Source organism: Cygnus olor, chromosome 24 (genome assembly GCF_009769625.2).
Source record: "Cygnus olor isolate bCygOlo1 chromosome 24, bCygOlo1.pri.v2, whole genome shotgun sequence".
Lineage (NCBI taxonomy): Eukaryota > Metazoa > Chordata > Aves > Anseriformes > Anatidae > Cygnus > Cygnus olor.
Window position 1 is genome coordinate 1,223,816 of NC_049192.1, and position 22,614 is coordinate 1,246,429.

Here is a 22,614-nt window from a genome sequence, read left to right on the forward strand (position 1 = left end):
CAACCTACCGTGATAAATGGTGTGTGTGTATATATATATATATATATATATATCTCCTCTATGCTAACTTTTTCAGATCGCATGTTAGCAACAAATATTGATATACTTATGCTTTGAAATAATAATTCATCAAATTACAGCAAAGAAATATGAGTAACAGTCTCTGGTCCTTTAATACGTTGCCCAGGCACCAATCAACAGCACTGGCACCGGGATGAACAGTATGCCAGGCTGTCAAGTGCCACAGCTCGTACCCCCATACAAGAGCTAAAAAGTCCGTGATGGCCTGGGAAAATACACAGAGAGATGTCTGGTCAGGTGCTCTAACCTCTTACAAAGAAACAGTCCAAGAGCAGAAAGCTAAAGCCTCAACATGCCTCGACTGAAGTCATCAGAGATTTAAAGTGAAAGCTCCTAGTTATATGAAGTAATAGAGCTTTAATCCTCCTATTAAATAGAAGTAAGAACAGTCAAATTAACAACAACGTTTGTCGTTTCCTGATAATTCAGCTTTCTAGTAGCTGACACAATTTGTCTGGTTGCATTCACAGGCCCCGAACTAGTAAAATACTCTGCAAAGCCAAAAGAAACTATCTACATGAAAGCACTTCCTAGACTGATGCTTTTTTATGCATCATTTCTTGCTGTGCTTTTATGCACTCATAACATTCTCATAAAAAAACCTTGCTCATTTTGATAAGCTTTCATTGCATTATTAAAAAGAAGCAAGCTCCGTGAGACTTGAAAGGAATAGAAATTATGTTATTTTACCTTTCTGTATGAATCTTCTATTGTTGGGTCATATTTTTCAACAAAAATTCCCTGAACGAACTGTACAGTCTGGGGAGAGAGAAAAAAAAAGTGAAATAACTGTGACAGTAACCAAGAAACACTTTCTGAACAATTAAAGCAGAAAAAACACTCAACGCTGCTGATAAACTTCAAGTGGGGAGAAGAGAAAAATACACACATTTTCAATTATTTAAAAAGAAATCTGCATAGTTTCTGCTGTTTTATGAGCCACTACTCAAGCACATTTCAAAACTATGCGAGACAAATTGTTTGCTTATTTCTTCATAAAAGATGAAGGCATCTCAAAAATAAAGGCATTCTCTAAAATGCCTTTCTTTTAGTGTCTGTGACTTCAGAAGAATTAAAAAAGTACCAAATATGGAAGATGTGAAATTTGATCAGAGGAACTGGCAATATGTGTGCTATGGAAAATGCAGATTTCAATTGTGTTAGAGTTACAGTGGAACTACTCTGGATTACACACAGAGCACAGACGTATTTCAGAGTAGTGAGCTAAATCTGGAGAGTCTCCAGATACTCAGTTTGTATTAAATCATTAAAGGAGGAGACATTATTCATTTCAAAGAGGAAATCTTTCTTCTCCTATATAATTATTCCAAGTGAATCTACTCTAAGCATTTCCCATCAAGCTGTCATTTGGATGCGCCCCATCTCTGGACACTCAAGCTCCGTACGTGGCATACTTTGGCTCCTGCTGGTCTGTGGTTTCACTTGTCCTCTGGAAGACACAGTTTGCTTTTCCTTTTCGGTACCTTCTCTTCATAAATAGGAAGAACACTTTTCTCTTTGGTGTCTCCTCTTACTTGCAACCCTGCATGTTCCCTGCACCTAAACAGTCGTCTGTCCTCCGGCGCAGCGCTGGGAATCAGCAACACCCAGGTGAGACCAGACAGATCCATACTGGTACCAGTTGGGTAAATGCTGGAATAGTTTATCTTTGTAATGCTAGCGACAGTGTTAGTTGTTTGCAATTTATTCCCATGCAACGACTGCTGCTCCAAGCACTCCCCAGCTCAGCTCAGCGAGCTGTGGCTGCAGAGCCCCAGGCTCTCCCCATCTCTGGCCGGGCGCAGCGCCGTGCTCTCACCTACGGCGTCCGCACTCACCTCGAGTGCAGCACGGGTGGGTCCAGAGGTTTGGCTGATGAAGGTAAAACCAAGTGCCAAGATCACAGCACTTAATTTTATCTCTTTAAATATCAACAAACACAGCAACTATCTTTTGCCAACAGAGCTTTCCACAAATCTTTAGTACAAATTCTGCCAAGTCACTACCTGTTTCAAGAGGTTGTATTTTGTTTGGACAAAAGGCTGAAATTTTTCTGCAGCAGGGTTCCCTTTTGCCACACAAAGACTTTCAAAGAGTGGCACGTACCATATGCATGCAGAAAGCCTCTGTGTGTGCTGAAAACTGAGCATTTCCTTATTATGCTCCTTCTTTTAACATAAAAAAATTAAATAAAATCTAGTACTATCTCATTCAAAAACCATCCTATTTCACTAAATAATCCTGTATTAATAAGCCTGAACCTAAGGATCAAAGCTTTTGCTTCTCCAATATTTTCCTGTCACCCCAAACCTTTCAGATAACAGGACTTATCAAAGCCACTGTGTAGGACACCATTATTAGTGGGTTTACAATGTTATACCAATAATGGCAACTAAGAATTTCAGATTACAGATTGTGTTGTAGGATTTTCAGCACAGTTATTAACCCAACCGAGTGCAAAGAAGATTGCTATTTGCTAGGAGGCTAACGCTTGGACACTGAAGTCGGTCCGAGCTGTACAGCTGCACCCCGTGAACTTTTTTCCTGTTTGTGAACCAGCCTTCAGCAAGAGAATGTGACAAACCACTTGTGACATTTTGTCTTTCTGCTAAAACTCACAGAGTCTTATTTCATATTCCCAAATGCAGTACTGCTGAGAAAGAAAACTAACTTAACCCACAGGAGTTAAAACAGCGAGGAGGATTCGTAGCGAAACAAGAGCATATTGTAATCTGCACTCCCAGTGAAAACACAGAATTGAAAACAAACACCATGCTCTTTGTTGGGTATTCAGCTTATGCAGTTTGAAGGAAGAAATTTTAAAGTGACCTCCATATTATTTTAAGTCCCACCTTGCCAATACCTGTCAATAAAGTTGGTCATCTTGTAAGCTAAATATTATTCTCCCTCAGCTACTAATTGGCACTTACTGTCCTGCCATAACCATAATGGATCAACACTGCATATTAATTACAATACGTGCTTACTTAGCACCTGGAACTTAACTTTGGTTTACCAGCCTTTTCACAATCAACCCACCAGCAGTATGTACCTACAAAAATTAGGGTCCTCAGTGATTTAACCCAATTTGTATCTCTACAGGTGGGAGTACACAAACTCATCATATACGATAAAGGAAAATACAGTCTCCAGAACTTTTTGAGAATAAATTTTGGAAAAAAAAACTATAGTAAGTATTTTGAAAAATTAAGTATTCACGTTTCAACTTTTAAAAAGGCCAGTGATGAATGGGGACTCAGAACTTTATACCAGAAATGAGGAAATTCAAAGTACTTCATGTGCTGAAGAGATTTTATGCACAGCATATTCAGAAGCGCCCTGTTTTACCTAGCAAATCCTTCAATATTACGTAATAAAACCAAGACAATCAAGGAGAATGCTCACGGAAAAAGCAATGGGGATCACTTAAGTTGCTGTGGGAGAACAGAGTATCAAAAATTTTTACTCCTACATCTTGTAAATATTAGGAAGGGATCTCTGAAAGAGTACCTCAAATGTGATACATAATTGAACAATCTTTCCTCTCATTCACCTAGATTCTGCAGGTGATTTGACAAGACTATTAGCAGCCCCTATCAGCAGAATAAAAAACAGTGAAAGAAGCACCAATCTACGAAATTAACGGCTGGTCAGCTATCACCCTCTGTGAAAAGGAACATGGTGTGTTTCCTTGTCTTACATAACTTCACACTTGACCAGTTCTTTGCCCTTCTTGTTGGGGCGAGCTGCTTGACTGATTTGTGATAAATGGGTGACAGAAACCGCTCTTACAATGCTTTACTATCAACTCTGCTATGTAAACCTCTTATTAGAAACAACACAAGCACTTAAGGAGTGCAAAGTGTCATCTGTCTGCTTGTCCCTCTGCTCTGCCTGGAGGCAGCTTGCTATTCCACTCTGGGGTTTCAAGGCCAGACAGCTCCTTCAGGCTCCGTCCATGACGGAAAATAAACCACCTTCAAGGTGTGCTCCTCGGATGCAGCCATCGCCAATCCACAGCCACGCAGGGCAAGTCTTGATTCATCCTTCTAGCCTAGGCTAGGCTTTTCATACTTAGGGACGTTCAGTTATTTACAGTATTACACATCCGCAGAAAGCAAACATGAAATGCTAACTGTTCTAACAGTGATGAATCACCTGTTTCTTCTCCAAAAACTGACACAAATTCACAGATCCTTCAGCAGCCTAACCATGGCTACCTGGAAGTCACTGCACATAATAAAAGTAGTACAAACATCCCAATACGTTCAATGAGTAATGCCTGCAGTGAGACAGGCCAGTCTGGAAGCTCATGCAGTGGTTTCGGGACCACTTCCTAAGCGACTCACCAAGGCAGACTTCCCCACACCTCCTGAACCAAGGACCACTAGCTTGTACTCACGCATGGTGTGGTCTGTTCAGACACCGACGATCTAGAAGGTGGGAAAAAAAAAGCAAATGGTTACAAGTGTACCTGTACACACACCTTCACGACACTGTCTTCTGAAAGTAGCAATGTGCTCCTGTTCTCCGGATGCTGGTATGAACAAAATATCTCTATAGGAACAGCTAAGACTGTTGTTTTCTGCGTGAATTGCCGAGAGCTCCAGTTTATACCAAACAGAACAATAACCAAACTATAGATCCCCCTTCCTACATGTTCAAATATTCAAATGCGCAAACTACACGCAACCCCATACTTCTACAGTGAATCAGCCAACGCAATGCTTCCTTTGACCTTGCCATAAAGCATTTTAATGATTTCAAACTTTGCCCTGGAACTCGCTGCCTCCCAGGTTTTGGGATGCCTAGACCCGGACCTGCCAACCTTCTGCTGTTTGGAAACGGAGAGGATAAATACGGTTACAAACAGTGCCCGGGCACACAGCCCCCTCCCCGCCACACACCCCATGAGTGCCACCTTGCCTCTGCATTCTCAACGTTTTACAGCATAAAGCCGCGAGTACGAGACAAGAAAATCAGGTTAGTAAGATGTAAGCAGAGAGGTTTATTTCTCCCGCAGCAGGGCAGGATTTAGGTCAGTATTTTCTCTCTGGAAAGGTCAGCCCAAGCTCGCGGCTGCCAAGGCAGAGCCTCGCTGCTCGCCCAGCAAGGCCTGTGCCTTTTTAAGGAAATCTTCCAGCTCCCCGAACGCGCTGCGCAGCACCACAAAACTTCTCATTCTCATCGCGATTTCCTGACAAATAAGGCAAGTGACAAAGCTGGCGATAAACATTTTACACTCTGTTTACATTACAGGCCAGGCTGGGCTGTCCCTATCAAGGGCGCTGAGGCAAACAATGACCTCAGCCGCGAATCATCCTCTGCTCCTTCCCGGCGAGATAGCGCTTTCTTCCCAAGTAAGGATTCAGAAACACGAACACTATGAGGCTGGGGAAGTTTCATCTCTCAAAGGCATTTCAAACTAACGTTGCACAGGATTTATGGGTTCGCTGGCTACATCTGAGGACTGGTTTAAAAATAAAGATGTGTTCCTTGTAGTTCCCTGCTGAGCTGCATCACCTTGCTGGCTACCATTAACAACCATCCGCAAAGAACAGTGATCGCATCTTTAGCCCTGCTGCTGCCTCTTTGCCACGCCGGACAGCTACCTGACAACCTGTGTTGTGGTTTATATAACCGTTAAATTGGGACTTTTATTTTTTTTTCCCCGTCAGACTCCCAGGGGCCACCTGCCACACGCTCCCCAGGCACATCCCACCAGCACGCCGGCAGCCCCGTGCCGCAGCAGGGGCACACGGCTGCGATATCGGAGACCTGTCCCCAGGACCCTGCTTCCAACCCTCACCCCTCAACCACACTATGTCCTGTGGTCTAAATGGGACACATACGGGTTAAAAAATTAATAAATAAAGCCCACGTGCAGTCGCAGAGGAAGAGGCACCCAAATCCTGTGGCCAGTTTAATACAGCTTTAAGTTCACTTTTACATCAGAAGAACATGGGTAGGAGGCTCGCCTGCCTGTGCTGAGGCTCTCATGTAGCCGAGCTGCTCTTCCCTCGCCCAGACGTTAGAGGGAGAATAAAGCAGAAGTCAGCAGCAGCAGCAGCTCATACTTTCAGGCACCTCGGGGCTGTTTTTCTTCAACTCTGGAAGCCGCTGTGAGCTTTGGTTGCTTAACTTCATAGAAATTGTGAAACTAAGTCAAACTGAAAGGGATTTTCCAGAATGCTAACTTCAAGTGTCTAAAAACAGAGCAAGCCATGTCTACGCACTATAGTACACTGACAACATTTTTGGTTAAGATACTGTCAGCTGCAAGCTCTTCTGCTTGAAAGTTTCCCTGAGAAGTAACATTCACTTCCTTTTTTTTTTTTCTAAGATCATGATTTTGGTTGGGAAAGAGAGGGGAATTCCAATTAGCAACGCTTTTTCCTTTGACAATCCTTAGAAATTAAAAGGGAATGAATTTTTTATAAAGTGTAAATGCAATCTATTGATCTAGTTTATCTTCATCTTCTACGGTTCCACAGTCTGCTCCACCCACGAATGCCCCTTAAAGTAAATCAATCTAAGGGTTAAATTTAGCTGTGAACTCTTTCACTTCTTATTTATAGTAAAAATACTTGTGGGAAACTTTCAGCTGGGAGTAGCACAAGACTAACTTCTCATTTCTTCTCTGCAATATTTGCTGATTTTTTTTTCAGGTGCAACAGGAAACCAAGATCCTGAAACGCACGAGCCTTATTACTGTAAACTCCACACGCCTTAATTATCTTGTAGCTCTTTCACAAGTATGTTAATGTTATCTGTTTATACAACATGAATGGAGTGCTCCAGAAATTACTATGCCGCATCCTAGCCAACTTTTCGTTTGGCAAACTGTTTATGCCCACCTAAATACAGCAAGACACAGTGGCATTCATTTCCACCCAGAGCTCTGTGTATTAGAGGAGCATGCTGTGAAGCAACAGCAGCATTTCAAAATGGCATGAAATTATGGGTGTTTAGTGTTTCTTTTGATTCTAGAAAGGCCTATGATCACTAAGAAGTGTAAAAACATAACTTTTTGTCGTTTCACATGTTGCGAAACTGGTCTCATAAGTTCTGAAGGCCAAGGTGCAAAAAGAAAGCAAAAACTAAGTGTGTCATCTTGCTCACGCTCCCCTTCTTCCCTCACACACAGCCACTGAGGTACAGCAGGACAGGCGTGGGGCAAAGAACAAATTTCGCATTAAATACCCTGGCACTGCTCCAAGCAGCAGGCTCGCTCCGCCCTCAGCACCAGACCAGGCTACCGAGCACCTGTGCAGCCACTTTAAAATACAGCAGTAATAAATCAGTAGGGTCCAGATTGCAGCTACAATAATGAACAAACTTTGCTTCCACACTGCAAAGCACCTGACACCTCAGGATTAATCTCTTCCTTGTTTAACAGGAGCACCTCTTTGCGCTGCCACGAGAGTGCCCAGGCTGCCAGCATCAGCCCCTCCTGAAGGAAGAGCAAAGATCTTGAGCAGCTTGCCCAAAATACCTGGCCTGGGTAACCTTCACGTGGTATCCACCATGAGAACAACTAGCCATATGCACCTCTAACTGTCTACATATCCAAGAGAAACAACTCTCTAGTGCCATTTATCTGCAGCTGGTCAGATGCTTTGAGCACTGATGAAATGATCCTACTGCAAGAGAACTATGTGGGAACATGTGCCAGGTTCAGTCTCGTTCACAACCCAAATGAAAAATTAACTGCTCCTTATACAAAAGCCTCACCAGCTCATCAAGAAGCCTGTAATTTCACAGAATGTTAGGGACTGGAAGGAACCTTGGAAAAAAAAATTGGGTGGTTGGGGAGAGAAATGCAAGCAAAGAATAAACGCAAACGCAACCCTGGAAAAGGCTGGGTGCAAGAACCTTGTGCTAACCCAAAACGTGGTGTGCACCTTGTGTGATGCGGATGTCTGAGTTCAATTTCACACACCCAAAGAAGGCAGCTTGTATTACTGCTTGCTCCTTCCTTCTCTGAACACTGATAGGGCCATGAGTTGTGTGAGGTAGATACACTGCTCAGCAGGAAGAAGACAGTGGTAAAGGCACGTGGCTTGATGGTTTTGCATAACTTCATGAAATGTTGGGCATAACTGATGATACAATCCCCAGTAAGATGGTAACAAAAGACTTAAATGAACAACAACAACAAAAAATTAAAGTAGACACATTCTTGGCTCAGCCTTGGAAAGAAAAACTGTGTACTGTTATTATACGTTTGTATTTTGTACAACAGCAAATAACATCAGGAAGGACAGAACACACTACTTCAGAGTTGCTTTTCTCCACTACAAGAAACAAAGTTCAGACAACTTTTAACTTAACTTCAAATGATGCATTATACATTTATCAATTCTCAAATGAGAACATTAAATACTCGTACCTTGGCATAAAAGATCTCTCATCAGTGTTAACAGCACTACTGAAGTTTTTTCCAGGCTCCCTGCAAGGGACTGAAAAAAAAAAAAAAAAAGAAAAATTAATTCCTCAGAACATATTTTTCAGATGATAGTGTATGTACGCATCAAATCTACTCTTCACAGCTTGAAAGCAAAACATGCCTGTTATCAAATTTGCTCTTTGCTTTAATCAAGGGAGCTCTACACAATTTCTGAACACTAGAATCAAATTCCCTTAAAAACAAAGCCTCCAGTGCAATTTAACCCTGCTTCTGATAAGTGAAATGTTGGGGGGTCAGGAGAAAACCAATGGCAAAACAGAATTTCTGCTGGACAAAATCATTAAAAAATGCTTTACAAACTGGACTTGCAGCTAAGGTAAACCATGGGAAGGAGACAAAATTGAATCTATTTGGTTAGAAAGCAAAGATCAAGCTCACAACAGCAAAGCTGACACTTGTGCTCAATACAGGACGCCAGCAGCTCCAGCTGCTCAATGCACTGCCACCTCTTTAGCCTCAGATTTCATTCAGGAGCATGGGTAATATCATGCCTTTTTTTTTTTAATGAAAATTTTGAGCTCCTGATTTTTGGCTACCAGATCTGACAGCAGTGAAATACAGTCTGCAGACACACAGTAGGAAAAGGTTGCCATCAAAGGGAAAAGTACTTCTCTCTTCTATGCAGTTTTTTTTTTTAAATCAGCATCTAGAAAGCTTGTCTGTCTTACATCAATTTTTATTGGCTTTGTGCTGTTGCCACTTCTGTCCACAATCCCTGAACTTGTAATTTGACAACTACATTTACAGGATGTTCACTCATGTTTCCAATCTCACACTTGTTATCGTTTCCCTAGCACTGCCTTCTACCTCGATACCACAGATCTCACCCCCAAATATATGTCTGTGTCACAGATATGACACAGTCTGTCTCCCTCTGCTTCTGACCATTCGTTGTTCAACTGGCCAAGGGATGGGAATTTTAAAGAAGAGTTCAATGACCAATTCCCATTAAAAGCCAACAGCAGCTCAGGGTTCCTCTCCCGCAGTTTGTTTTACTCCGAACAAAAAGACAGAGATGCGCGCTGCTCCAGTTTCATCCCCAGGTTTCTGATGGGCTTTTTTCTTCCCAATACACTCTGCACAAAACCTGGACAACTTCACTTACAAGACAAGCTCAAGTCAGCCTAAACCTGCCTGAGGCTGTACCAAGTTTGCAATGCGTTTTAAGAGATGAAAATTTACTGTACCAAGAACGCAGGAAAAGCAGACTCTAGCAGCTCAGCTACCCTGAGCAATCCTGAAGGGGAGCAACTGCTGCTTAACCACACCCCGACTGCCACGGTGAAATCCAACGACTGTTGCATCCCCTACAAAGCACAGTTATTTTACAGAGCCACGTTTCTCTCTTCCGCCGCCGACGCGGTGCCCGCGGGGCCATGCGCTGCTGGCAGGCCGAGCCGCTCCCCGGCCGCGGCACAGGAAGCCAGGCACCAGGCACCGATGCTATCGGGGGGCCTCTGAAACGGATCCCACACCTCCGCTTCCTCCCCAGCACCTGCACAGCCCCAGCCCGTGGTGGGATGAAGTGGGGTCTGTGCTGGTGGCACCCCGGGACGCCGCCTGAGGAGCATCTGTGAGCCAGGAGAAAGAAAATGGCCGGCGGCAGAGCGCAGAGGAGCACCGAGATGGGGGACGTGGCACCCACCGGTCCTCCAGAGCCGGACGCGGCCCAGTGCCCCCGCGCACCACAGCACGCCAACTGAAGAGCCATCCCCCCTCAGCCACATGTTTTACAAGACCACAGCACCCGCGGTATCACACTCCTCCACTCAGTAGGGCTGAACTCAGCGATACCACTAAGGGCCGGGCAGACACGGCCCATCGGCACCACATGGCGAGCCAGGCCACCGAAACGCGTCCCCGGTCCTTAAACCTCAGAGGAGGTGGCCTGGCTTCACGTGGCTGCTGGCTCTCCCTAAGACCATTTCTGAAAGCTCCCAAGGGATAAAAGAACTGCTTGTTCCCCCCTTCAATGCTAAAAATCATAGGAAGCTTAAATGAAAGCCTAGTTTTTTTCAAAATATTTTTTTTAGCAGCTCTGCATCCAAAATTGCAGAGCCATGAGCATGTGCCACCTTGAAACCATAGAAAGCAAAATGCTTTAGAAACAGATAATGAAATTTTCAAAATCCTTCTTAAATACTTTTCCAAATACAATAGGAAGCATGTCTACAGCCAAGCAGTTTGCTCAGGCAGCTCTTGCTGCAAGCATTCACTTGGATCCAATTTACAGACACCTGAAAATAGGGAATTTTAGCGAAAGTGTTGACATAGGCTCAGCTATGGGACTGAAGACAGATGACAAATCAGGAACGCAGACTGCATTTGCACTTGAGATCAGCAACACACAGCCCTTGGTTAAAAAAAGGGGGGGGGGGGAGGCGGAAAGAGAGAAGGAACAGAGAAAAGCGAGGCACTGAACAAGCACAGACAAAACCACAGGCAGAAGCATCAGTTCCTAGAGACACAACGAAATGGCCTCTCCACGAGCAGCTCAGCAGCGGCGTGCACCACTGGCCGTTCGGTGTTTTGCTCTGTTCCCAGAAAAGATTCCTGGTGGCGTGGCCAAGACACGGGCGCAGGGACAGCAACCTCCTCCGCCAGCCCGGCTCGCTCACCGTCCTCACCTCCGTCCTGCCAGCGATCCGGCCTGCACACTCGGAAACCAAGGTGTCTGATGTCCTCAAGGGGAAGCGTGCTGTCAGCAGGTTACGGGCTCGGGATGGAAGCACACTGATGGCTGCGGGATCGTCATCGCCCCGCAGCCCAGCTGCCACCACCGTGCCACAGCAGGGCAAGTTCCCGGTGCTGCAGCCATGCATGGTTATTTTTACCCTGGCAGCTCAGCACTGAATCACAGCTACTATAAACAAACCTGTTTAACTTTGAACTTGTAAGTGTTCTTCATGCCAGCTTTTTAAATTACTACAAACTAGGCCATGAAAAGCTGAGGTTTTTTAGTATTTTTTTTTTAGTGTCTCCTAAACATTACTCAATACTCCAAAATCCCTTCTTTAATCACAGCCATGTTTGCGAAACAAACTCAAACCCATCACAAAGGGAAGATTCAAAGCGACACCAAATCCAGCAGATCCCCTCTGTGCTGCCACCACCCAGGCGCAGGAGGCAGTGGCCACGGCTGCGGCACCAGAGTCAGGGCAGCTCCAAGCCGCCTGACGGCTCCATTCGCCACCTGCTTCCAGCAGGAATCTGTTACACACCGTGTTCTTGGATATTAAATTACTCAATCAAGTCAAAAGTACATTAAATACTTCCCTAATATCAATCAAAGCTGTCAACAATTATGCAATGGTGGCACGTAAGCTACGGAAACGCGATGGGATGAGGGATCACAAATGAAAGGGTGCCTGCAAATCACACCATTAATTAGCAGAGGGCTCTCCCAAAAAAACAGTACCATGGACTTACCCTGCTCCTTAGCACAGAATTTACTTACAACATCAGAAATTGCTGCCATGGACGCACTTGCCAAGTCACTGCACCAAGGCAGTCAATCTCCCTGCCTTTAAGGTGCACTGAAAACCTCCCCTGCCTGCCCTGACACTGTCAACATCAGAAAAATGAGAGGGGAAAAAAAGACAAGACCAAGCAGAAAGCAGGGCTTCAATGTGATTTTCATGCACAGTTTGACAAACTTCCATTCACACAATCTTCAGAGTCTGACTAGTCTTTATTGCTCGTTATTGCAGCATCCAACACCCATGTAAACATATATATTACCACTAAATAACCCAACAGGAGGATTATCTTATATATTACGACAAAAATCCCATTCTCGGTTTTACGAATTTAACAGTAAATTATTACCATTTCCACTGACTGCTTTCAGCATCAAATCAAATATAAATCAACGTAACAAGCATGCAGCTAGCTGTACATGTCACCGTGCTGTAAGACGAGCCACTGTACGATGGCTGCATGCATTCAGCCCCTTTAGCTTTATAAGCTTTTGTTCTCCCAAATTTAACTCAAGCGAAAGCCTAGGTTATTTCTGTTAAAAACAAGGAACACATTTCAGTTCCAGGCAGGAGCTTACACTGCCAAATTAAACTGTTTATACTTTGGTAACTTCACCACTAGAGAACAGGGCATTCTGGACACTCGGACCCACGTACTCCTCCGTGGAAGTACGAGCACACCCAGGAACTGAAAAAGCCATAAACGAGATGCGATTCCCTACAGTAAGGATTGGGAATTGAACCTTATGCTGAACCATTATATAATAAAGTATAAACTGAATTCACTGTTAATAGTGAAAAGTGGAAAAATGTTTCAATATTATGATATTTCTGAAAGAGAGCTTTCACCAAGAATTCATAAATTTACACCAGAGAAGGCAGCAACACCTTAATTACATGCCTTGCCCAAGTGAGAGGCACTCACGATTCAGTAATTTAACGCTAAAAAGACATACTTTGTTTTGGGTTTGACAGTAAAACAAAACAAAAAAAACCAACAACCAACAGCTCATGGACAGAAGCACGTGCCAAGAATTCAGCTAACAAGCTAAACGAACAAACAGGTATTTGAAGAACGCAAGAGAAAACTACACTGCTCCAAGATATTACTTGAAGTATTTAACTGGAGAAGGTAGGAGACCGACCTTCCGATCCTGCACACATCCATTCTTAAAATCTAAAGTCCCGACCGTCTGCTCCTCCTGAACCACGTCCAAATCGCCAGTTTCTGCATAATTTCACATCTTCTGCGGCGTGCTGTGAAGATTACTGATTCAGGGCCAAAGCCATAAAAGCCTCAGCTGAGAGTAAAGTCCTCTAGCAGCAGAGCAATCCTTTTCGACTTCAGTGCTTTGCTGAAGCGGAGCTCTGAACAAATTAACTGCAGCACACACAACCAGGTCAGAGAGACAACCTTCTTTGAAAACAGCAATCGAGTTGCGGTGTGAAAAAGTGATTTTGTGCACAAACATCTTGAGAATAATCTTCCTCAATCTGTAACCTTTTCTGCAAGCAGCTTCAAGCTGAACTTGCAGTTTTAAATATCGAAATGTTTACTTCCATGGAAGCAACTGCCTACCTACTCACTTTAAACTGCTTTGCCATAGAAGCACTTCAGGCAAGGAACAAGTACTTTGGGCAGCTAAAGCCTGCCGTGCTCAAACGGCTAATTTAGTTTTTGTCCTATTGGTCTGCATTTGCAGAAAGTTGCTAGGGACATGCGCCAAGCAGACAAAGGCAGTGAAAGGGAAGCCAGAAGCAAAACTCAAAGACCAACACACACAGCAGCCCTGAATTAGAACAAGCCACCACGTCACCCACGGCAGTTGGCAGCCTCCCCCCGGAGGGGCTGCAGCGCTGCCGCCAAGTTCACACCAACGAGCACTGAGCTGCAACAGGACGGAGGACATCCACGCACACCGGGCAAATTCAGGGGATAAACTGACTTTCCTCAATTAAATACATATAAAGCACTCGGAAGCGCTGTGCCACCAGGCACTGGGGCCCGGATCAGGCCCAGCCAGGCGGGTACGGGGGCAGAGGTCCTGCAGCACAGCGCGGCTGCACTCGGCCATTCCTCCCAGCTGCTCCAGCGAGCTTGGCAGAAGGCACCGCCACAACACACGGCAGCCCTGGACAGCAGCTCTCTTCCGGAAGAAAAGTCCTTCCTTTCCCTCTTCCCCATCAGCAAAACGTGCAAACATTAAAGGGCATACACATTAGGTACAGAATCCGTTTATGGGACTTCCTCCCATCTGTTGTCTACCACGTCCACCACTTGCCACTGATTTTCCTTCCCTCCCCCTTGGAAAAAATGTTCTGACCTTTTTTAATAAGGATTAAATTCCAGACAGAATGTAGGAGGCTCAATCATAGCAAAACATGAACTATATTATACTTGGTAAGAATAATTTGTTGTGCTGATAGTAGCTCGGCAACATTCTTAACTATGTTCTTCCTGGTTTATATAATTAGGGTAAATAAGTGACATGAGGTAGGTAGATTGTCACTGCAATTTTAGCCTGCACTTTAAGTAATTATTTTATTTCAGCAGTAATAATGACCAGACACCGCTAAATCCCTGTCTTTTTTCTGTTCAAAAAATGGCAGCACGCCCAAGGGAGTATCTTTCATACAAACAACTATCTAGAGTTAGAGTTTGGGGGTTGATTTTATTTTATTTTTTGTTAACCTCCGTTTTTGTTAAATAAACCCAATAAATTTGTTTCACATTCAGAAGAATTTAAAAGTTTTCTTTATCGAAGAAAACACTTTCTTCCCCAGCAAAGAAAACCACTCAAAGCACTTCAGAGCGCCTTGTTTGGTGAACATCCTTCTCCGAGCAGCGTCGCCGTGGGACACGTGTCTGTGCCCAGCACAAGCAACAGACCGAATGCTCGCTTCCTTTCTTTAACCAACGCCTGCTTGCAAGGCCACGCTATGATTTTGTAAATGCTTTTTGAGATTAAACTTGAAACTGATATGTAACTTATGAAGGAATATTTTAACATTCCTTCTGAGCATTCTTAGAAGTCCTGCACTGTAGAAAGTACTTGGAATTGATGAGAACGGGGAAAATACATCAAGGCTGCACCAACAGACGAGGATGCAGCCGGGGCAGCTAAAGCTTACTCAGCTCAGGGAACTCGCTTGCAGCGCAGCAGCAGCGAGCAGATCCAGCAGCCTGGACTGCCACCACCCACTCGGTTTTATGCAGCAGCTCCCCCCATCCTGCACAGACGCTGCAAGGTGCTGGGACACAGAGGCAGCGCCAGACCTGCACGGGAGGAACAAACACAGAGCCAGGGGAAGCGGCACGAAGGCGGCACAGCAGCGACCAGAGTGCTGTGACGGCAGCACCCAGCCCTGCAACCTACGGGGTCCCACCTGCTTGTCCCCTCCCTGTCCTTTCATCCCAGGAGGCTTCAGGTGGGTGGTGGCACCCCAGGGGCTGTGGCCATGGCAGCCCTGCTGCTGTGCTCGCTACCAGAAGCTGCCCTGCACCAGGAACGTGCCCGGAGCTCACCAGATCGCACTCCAGGACCGAGGTCAGATGGAGAGCGCAGCACAGCTCCTGCCCCCCCAGCTTCTTTTAAACTTCTGGAAGAAGCTGCAGTGGTTTAAACTCTTGAAAACATATTTCTACCCTCTGCTGGTAAACTGGAAGCCTGATACTACGCCCTTAGGAGCACGTCGCAGGTTAGCGCGGGCACTGCCCAGCCGTTCAGCACAGCGGGCTAACTTACAGGTCCCGAAAACATTTCCGCCTTCAAACCTTACTAGCAAAGCTTCAAGAAATCAGCGTGTGCGTGCACACCGAACTCGCAGACTGATCTAAAGGTCAGGTTTGCATATGCAGCCTAGAGATTTTCACTGCCTAAAAATACTTTATTGTAGGTCAGCCACGAGCAACCAGTGCACCTTTCCCGCACAACTGCAGCCCCTGGAACATCTGTTTTTCCACGGGTACTTCTGGATGAAAGGGCCCACTCACCACTTGTCAGTGCTGCGCTGCTTGTCAGTTCATACACACCTTCAGCGATGAGCACCCTTGTAACGAGTACCTAAGCGGAGTTAACGATGGATGCATTTGAACACCACCAAGGAGAAGTGTACCTCTTGAGATGCTCTGAGGGCAAATTTTCAGGCTCAATGGGAACCTGAACAGCAGCAAGTTGATGTACAGAATTAATTGAAATACAAACAAACCAACCCACACACCACTAAGGTTTCTTTACTTTTTGTACTAAAATGAAGTTATTTAATGTGCTACCTAATCCTTTAGCATTTAACTCAGTCCTGTAATGCTGCTTCCTGGAACCTGGGGACAGAGGGGAACAGAAATTTTCTTTTACAACAAAAGTGAAATTCTCTACTACATGAGGATTTTAACCGAAGGAAGATTCAAAATTTTATTAACAGGTCAGGGCTGGCACCTGAAGGGCATCAGCGAGAACTTTTTTGGCCAGAAAGGCCCAGAGCTAAACTGCAGGCAGATCTGTACCGGGACTACTATGGCTCTGCACTCTTAAGTTTTTTAATCCTTCCGAATCTGCAAGGCTTAAAAGAGCAAAACAGCTTTGACAATTCCTCCTGGAATGTCCTATATGGAAGAAAAGAGGTGACACAAACCCATAAAGGAAATAGCTCCAAGTGATTTAAACATTTTTATATGAGCCATTTCAGTATTTATAGGTCATGCTTGAATACAACCAAAATAGATTATTATACAGCTGTCTTAAAAGAAAAAAAAAAAGTCATGGGCAGTTGGACTCCTGCTCCAGAAGCAGAGACGCTATGTTTAACTCACAGGGGAGGAGACAACCCACGGCAGCTAACCAGCGAGCAGGATGAGCGTCGCTGCCATCAGCCAGTTCCTCCCCTCCACCTCAGTACTCAAACAGGAACAAAAAAGTCACTCTCTTTTTAGTCTTTGAAATGATAAGACATAAGGCAATAGGAAAAAAAATCTCTCCCATATTAGTATGCAAATGTGTTAAACATATGGCCTGGAGACAGTCAGTTCTGTACTCTGATCGAGACCTTAGAACATGCCGCACTCAATCTGAATGTAAATTGCCGTTATCTGCAATTCCTGCGCTTTCCGTTTTGGTTAGGACACCTTTTCATCAAAGTCAAACCCCCCCATTTCACTGTTTTTTCCTCGAGCAACTCAAAAATGCTAAATCAGCCATACAAATGCAGGGACACTACAGCCGCTGACTTTAAAAGATATTTATTTCAATAAACTTCTGCCTGTACAGATGCGGTTCGTATGAACTTGGCACCGAAGTGCCAATAAAAAAAAAAAAAAACGGAAGTTTCGGCCTCACAGTTCCATGGAGATTCCTTGGTTTTCCAACACCGGGTCCCTGACACCTGCTACCAGCATGCTCAGTCACCCCGCTGCACTGCTCAGACCGGCCTTAGTGCTAAATTGCCTCGCGCTCAATGCTGTGCCCATGATGAGGGTTTCGAGCAAACATTTCACATAGCAGAGATAGGCTGCAGAGCACTGAAATTACAGAATAAAGGGAAAGACATGCTTTCTCAGAATCCACACCATTGAGGAAAACGCCCTGGAGCATTAAAACATCTCTTTGATCATTTTAAATGAGGTTCCTGAAAAAGCTTTATTCTAAATTTGAGTGCATTCTGGTGATCAATATGCCAATGCAGTGTATTCATGAAAAAACACAAAGCCAGAAAGTCATACTGATTACAATATTATTATAAGTAATCTGATGAGTTAAAAGCCCTAAATGCATGAATATTTCATGACAAAGGCTGTTTGGAACGGTTTCAGTCTGTAACTTTAATCTTAATGTTATTTTCACCTACAATTAGTGTTATAATCCAAAGCATGTGAAAGCAACAATTGGCTAAGTCTATGCCATCTTCACCTGTATTTGTTTCATAAATCCATCGGATTTCTGTTCTTCACCCCGGTAACAGGACAAACACATCAAACCCCAGGGCACGGCAAGACGTGCCGGGATGGGACTGCTTATGCAGAAAGGAGAATTGCACCAGAAATAACCCTACCCAATGCACTACGGTTTACTTTCAACTATCATGTGATAGGTGACATATAAAAGGTGTTATTCTGCACGTCAGCTGTCTGTAATGAAAGTTTTTCGCTTCCCAGCAGCCCCTCCCTACGACTTTAAGTTTATTTGCATTAGAGAAAAGGATATTACATAAAAAGAGACATAAAAGGCACTGCAACCAATACAGCCAGCCCAACTGCTCTTCCCACATACTCAGTGCTTTCCAGAGTAAGGGTCTACTTGCAACTAACGTGTTAAAAAAGTGAGAGAGATCCAATTCCATAGGGCACATTCGCTTGGACCAGCGCTGGCAGCGGCCTTACTTCTGGAAGCAGAGCAGCTCACTTCCCCTGCAGCCAGCCAGAGCTGCGGATGCGCAGGTCTTCTGAAGAGCAGATTTTACAGCTATGTGTTCACACACAACACCGTCATCTAAATAGGACAAATACAACTTTTTCTCAGTATTTGAACGCTCCAGGACACAACTTTGGATCCAACAAAACTCCCAAACGTTCCGGCAGGCCTTGAGTTTGCAGCTCTAGCCACTCAAAAGCGAAACGCAACCGGCCTGCTTTCCGGCACCGCTCCAGAAGCAGCATTATGCAACGCGACCGACTGACAAACCTGCCAGCGCCGTGCTGCTGGTGCAGCGTGTTTGCAGAAAGCAGTCTTCTGACAGGGAGACAATTACCCATCGCAGAAACGCTCGTCCTGCTCCTTACGCGAGCGCTCGAAGCACCACGGCAGCGTGCATTTTGACCGTCTCACTTCGGTGATTAATAAAGATGTTTCGGTCATAACACAGCCACTGCTGGGGACACGCTCAGACCTCCTGTTTCAGTGCCCAGATGGACGTAAACCCTTTCAATCTTATCAATATTTAAAATAAATAACAAACCACAGTGACTCAGGCCACCTGCTCAGCAGGACTGCTATTGCCCGGCTGCCCATGTTTTCAGTCAAACACGACCAAAGGGACGAGGAAAGCCAAGTTACCCGTCCGCAGTCACGGCTGCGAGCAGCCCTGCACCTTCCATCTCCGCTGCCTGCCCTCTGCTACCCGTTTCTCCCTTGTTACAAAAACCTGCGGAGGGTCAGACCTTCCCTCCAACAAAGGGTTTTTTTCTGTAAAAGGAAACAAACAAACAAGAGTTTTCAAAACACAGCAAGGCCTGCTTTTGTCAGCATCTGGATTTCTCAATCAAAGGAATTAAATATGCGCCTTCGCCGAGGTTCAGGTCAAGCCACTACAAATGCAGCGAGGAAGCGCCTGTTCAGGTATAGCAGGTATTTCCCAACACCCAGCACCCAGTACCTGCTGGACCACTTGCAGCAGGAGCAGCAGCAAAGATCAAAACATTGTCTTCATGTGGCCGCATTCAGATTCATGCAGATCTCTCCTGCCTGCTACAATCAGTTGACACTGTGAGAAAAGAGCACGCCGTCGTGCCCAGTGGACTAGTATCACAAACAGAAGCAGACACAACACAAACAGCTTTAAATCTCATCTTTAATTAGATGTACTGCTTGCCTACAGTGTTCTGAGTGTAACCTGCAGATATAAAAGTTATAAAACCCCAAACAATTGGTGATCAAAATGAAGGAATGTTTCTAGTGTCCCATTTCTTCCCACACACACCTCAAAGGATCTTCCCACAAGAGATGAACGCAACGTAAGTTTAAACACACCGTTTCTGATTAGGAATGTAACACTCAGGCAGTGCCTCCTCCTTGAACGCCACCCATCTTCCCACAGCCTCCTCAATTTCAATATCATTAAATGGACTACCTGAGACAACCTTAATTACTGCAGCACTTGCAAAGGGAGAAGTGATCTCAGTAACCAGTTTCTGCCCCGTTCAGAGCTTTAGAAATCAAAACTCGTTGCACACCAAGCCTGGAAGTGAAATAGCATCAGTAGGCCTAGCACCGCAGGGAAGTGCTGCAGCACAAACACCGGGCACCAGCAGCCAGGCAGGCACCGTGCCCTGCACGATGCTCCACTGCTGCTCGGGTCCGTCCAACCTCCCTGCACTCCCCTCTCTCCAGAAGAGGGGAGCTCAGAAGACAGGCAGTAATTAACAGAGTTATCACTGCCACAGGAAAGCAAGGGTAGTTTCCAATAACGAGCCTTTTATCCCTCTGAGAGGTGTCGGGCAGCCAGCAGACGTGTCAAACCAACACACAAGTGATCTCTGAAAGGTCACCAACACAAGCAGCAGAGCCACCTGAAAACAAGCAGCAAGGACCCTGAAGTTGTTGCAACAGAAAGGCAGCTTGGTATCAACTCCCCAAAAACACAAGCTGCTCCTTGCAGACCGCAGCCTGTTACCGCTGGGGGGGGGCAGGCAACAAATACTCACCCACGCACCCACCGGCCAGAGTAACCCGCAGGTCGTGTGCTTCCAAACGTGGCAGGGAAAGCAGAGAGCCGCTGCGTTACCTGTACTGCAGGACTGACAGAAAGGTGCTGCCGAAGTCACACGTAGTCACAAGCAGCAGGTTTTGACCATTTTAAGTCAATTTAAGTGTCAGCTGCTGCCGAAAGGGGTATTCCTGTTCTCTCTGCAGCTCCTTCCCTCCACCAGCACTGGTACTTGCACAACCACTCAGCGAGTCAGAGCAAGCAGTGATCTGGCTGAAAACTACCTCTATATTTCTTGGGCAGGCTCAGCTTTCAGCTAGCTCAGCTCCTTGAGTTACCCCAACAGCAAAGAGCACGAGTGGCAGAGCTTGGGAAACGCCGGGGTGCACGACACGTGCGAGCTGCATGCGGTGACCACAAAACCCAGCGCACCGCGTGAGCCCTGCGAACCCGAGGGCAGCCCCCGGACCACAAAACACCTCTCCTAAGGCCTCTGCCCCGACCCCTGCTCCAGAGGGGGCCGCCTGCCCTTCCTTTCCTCTGGCGTCCCCCTCGCTGCAACCCGGGCCGCTCCTGCCAAGCGACGTGTTCAACGCACCTCGGGACCTACCCTGCTCATCCGCACAGCAGCGTCTGTCAAATATTCTCGTTTTCCTTTGCTTCTAACGCTACAGGGTAAACCGGTCTGCGCAGGCATTAAAAACCTCCACTTCGTGTACCATGCCACAAGTCATCGGAAAAACCATCTTTTGACATGGAAGACGCTACCTACAAAAACACAAGTTACCTCCTCTGCCCCTCAAGGCTGTCACCCACAGTGAATCCACTCCGACCCTGGAGGATGCTTTTCCATGGCCAGCTCTGACACAGGAGGAAAAACAAATTAACCCTGAACACACGAGGCTGGAGCCTCAATGCTTGCTCTAATGCTTTTTAATCTAGTAGCTGCTTTCCTTCCTGGTGATACTTTACAAAACATAACATCCCCTTTCATGTACTATATAACCAGGTTTCTCCTAAAAATCTTACATTAACAAATGCTAAGTCGAATGCCAGGTTTTCTAGCTAAGTAGCAGCCTAAAAAGCATATTATTAAAAAACTCAGCAATATAGCTAGGAAAAACAGCACGTACTCTAAAACTCTTGTCTGTTTTATAATCAAAGGAAGCCATTCATTCTGGAGAGCCTGTTTAAGTTCAACCAGTCGGTCCCTTTGCCGGTCTCAGTGCTGCGACCTGGCCCGAAGCTGCCACCTCCCTCCGCTGGCAGCTGGGACCTGCTGGGCGCCCGGACACAAACACAGACTGCAAAACCTCACCAGCCACACAGCTCAGACCAGGGCGCGACAACCTCGGGTCAAGTCAGAACACAGGACTGTCACACACACAAATCTAAACTGCATCAGGCCTGGACTGTCAAAGAATATTCAAGTAGGTTATCAGTCTTGCGCTAACTTTCCTAGGGGGTAGAGGGCTTGTAGTGAAGAAAGCTAAGCACTGATACACAGAAATAATGTCGTATGTGGCTAGATTCTATTGTTTTCAACATGTGAGTTTTAAGTAAATATGCAGGCTAATCAAAAGTTATTTCTATGTCAATATATTTATATAAAAAGTATACCCACAGACAGCTTACATTGCTTCAACATGGATTTTTTTTCACTCTAGTATTAGTCAGTGTTGGGGACACTAAAATGGATCAGTTGGTCTCCTAATTGCTTCCTGCTTCCAAGTGCTCCTGACAGCTCAACGATAAAAAAAAAAAAAAAACTGACAATGGGAAAGCAAAGGAGTTAAATCTGTGACATGCCTTAGAGCTCTAATCTCATATACAACTTCAAAGGATGAAAACATCTACTACTTCTTCTAACTGTATAGCTTTAGAAAAAAAAAAAAGTCAAGCATTTTGGGAAATGCTTTACCCATGAAAACTGTCTCTCCCCTACTGGACTACCTAATGAAATTTACCGCTTGTATACCTAGGACTGAAATAAATCTATTTCACCATTTTCATGAAACAAAATAGACTGAACCTGATTATATTTGCTACACTAGCAGTGGAGAGCATACTGTATTTTCTGCTAACATCAGAGAGCTCAGAGCCGTACTCATGTTCCAATCTGTGCCTTTATGAACAAAAAGCTAGGTCCTCCTTTACCCTTTCTGTACT

The 22,614-nt window shown here is 45.2% G+C and overlaps 1 protein-coding gene across 17 annotated transcripts in view; it reads right to left on the bottom strand.

Moving 5' to 3' along the window:
• The window catches only part of RAP1A (RAP1A, member of RAS oncogene family), a 38,310-nt gene that overhangs the window by 12,064 nt on the left and 3,632 nt on the right, over nt 1–22,614 (bottom strand). For 2 of the 17 annotated variants that reach the window (XM_040535472.1, XM_040535475.1), the window contains exons 2-4: nt 8,474–8,543; nt 4,431–4,514; nt 772–840 (exon numbers count right to left, since the gene is read on the bottom strand). In XM_040535472.1, the coding sequence (XP_040391406.1) occupies nt 772–840; nt 4,431–4,487 (126 nt within the window). In that variant the 5' untranslated portion in view covers nt 4,488–4,514; nt 8,474–8,543. Of the gene's footprint in view, nt 1–771; nt 8,544–11,178; nt 19,271–19,395; nt 19,504–22,614 lie in introns of those variants that run through there. The other 15 variants (XM_040535465.1, XM_040535469.1, XM_040535473.1 and 12 more) reach the window with 14 other exon arrangements.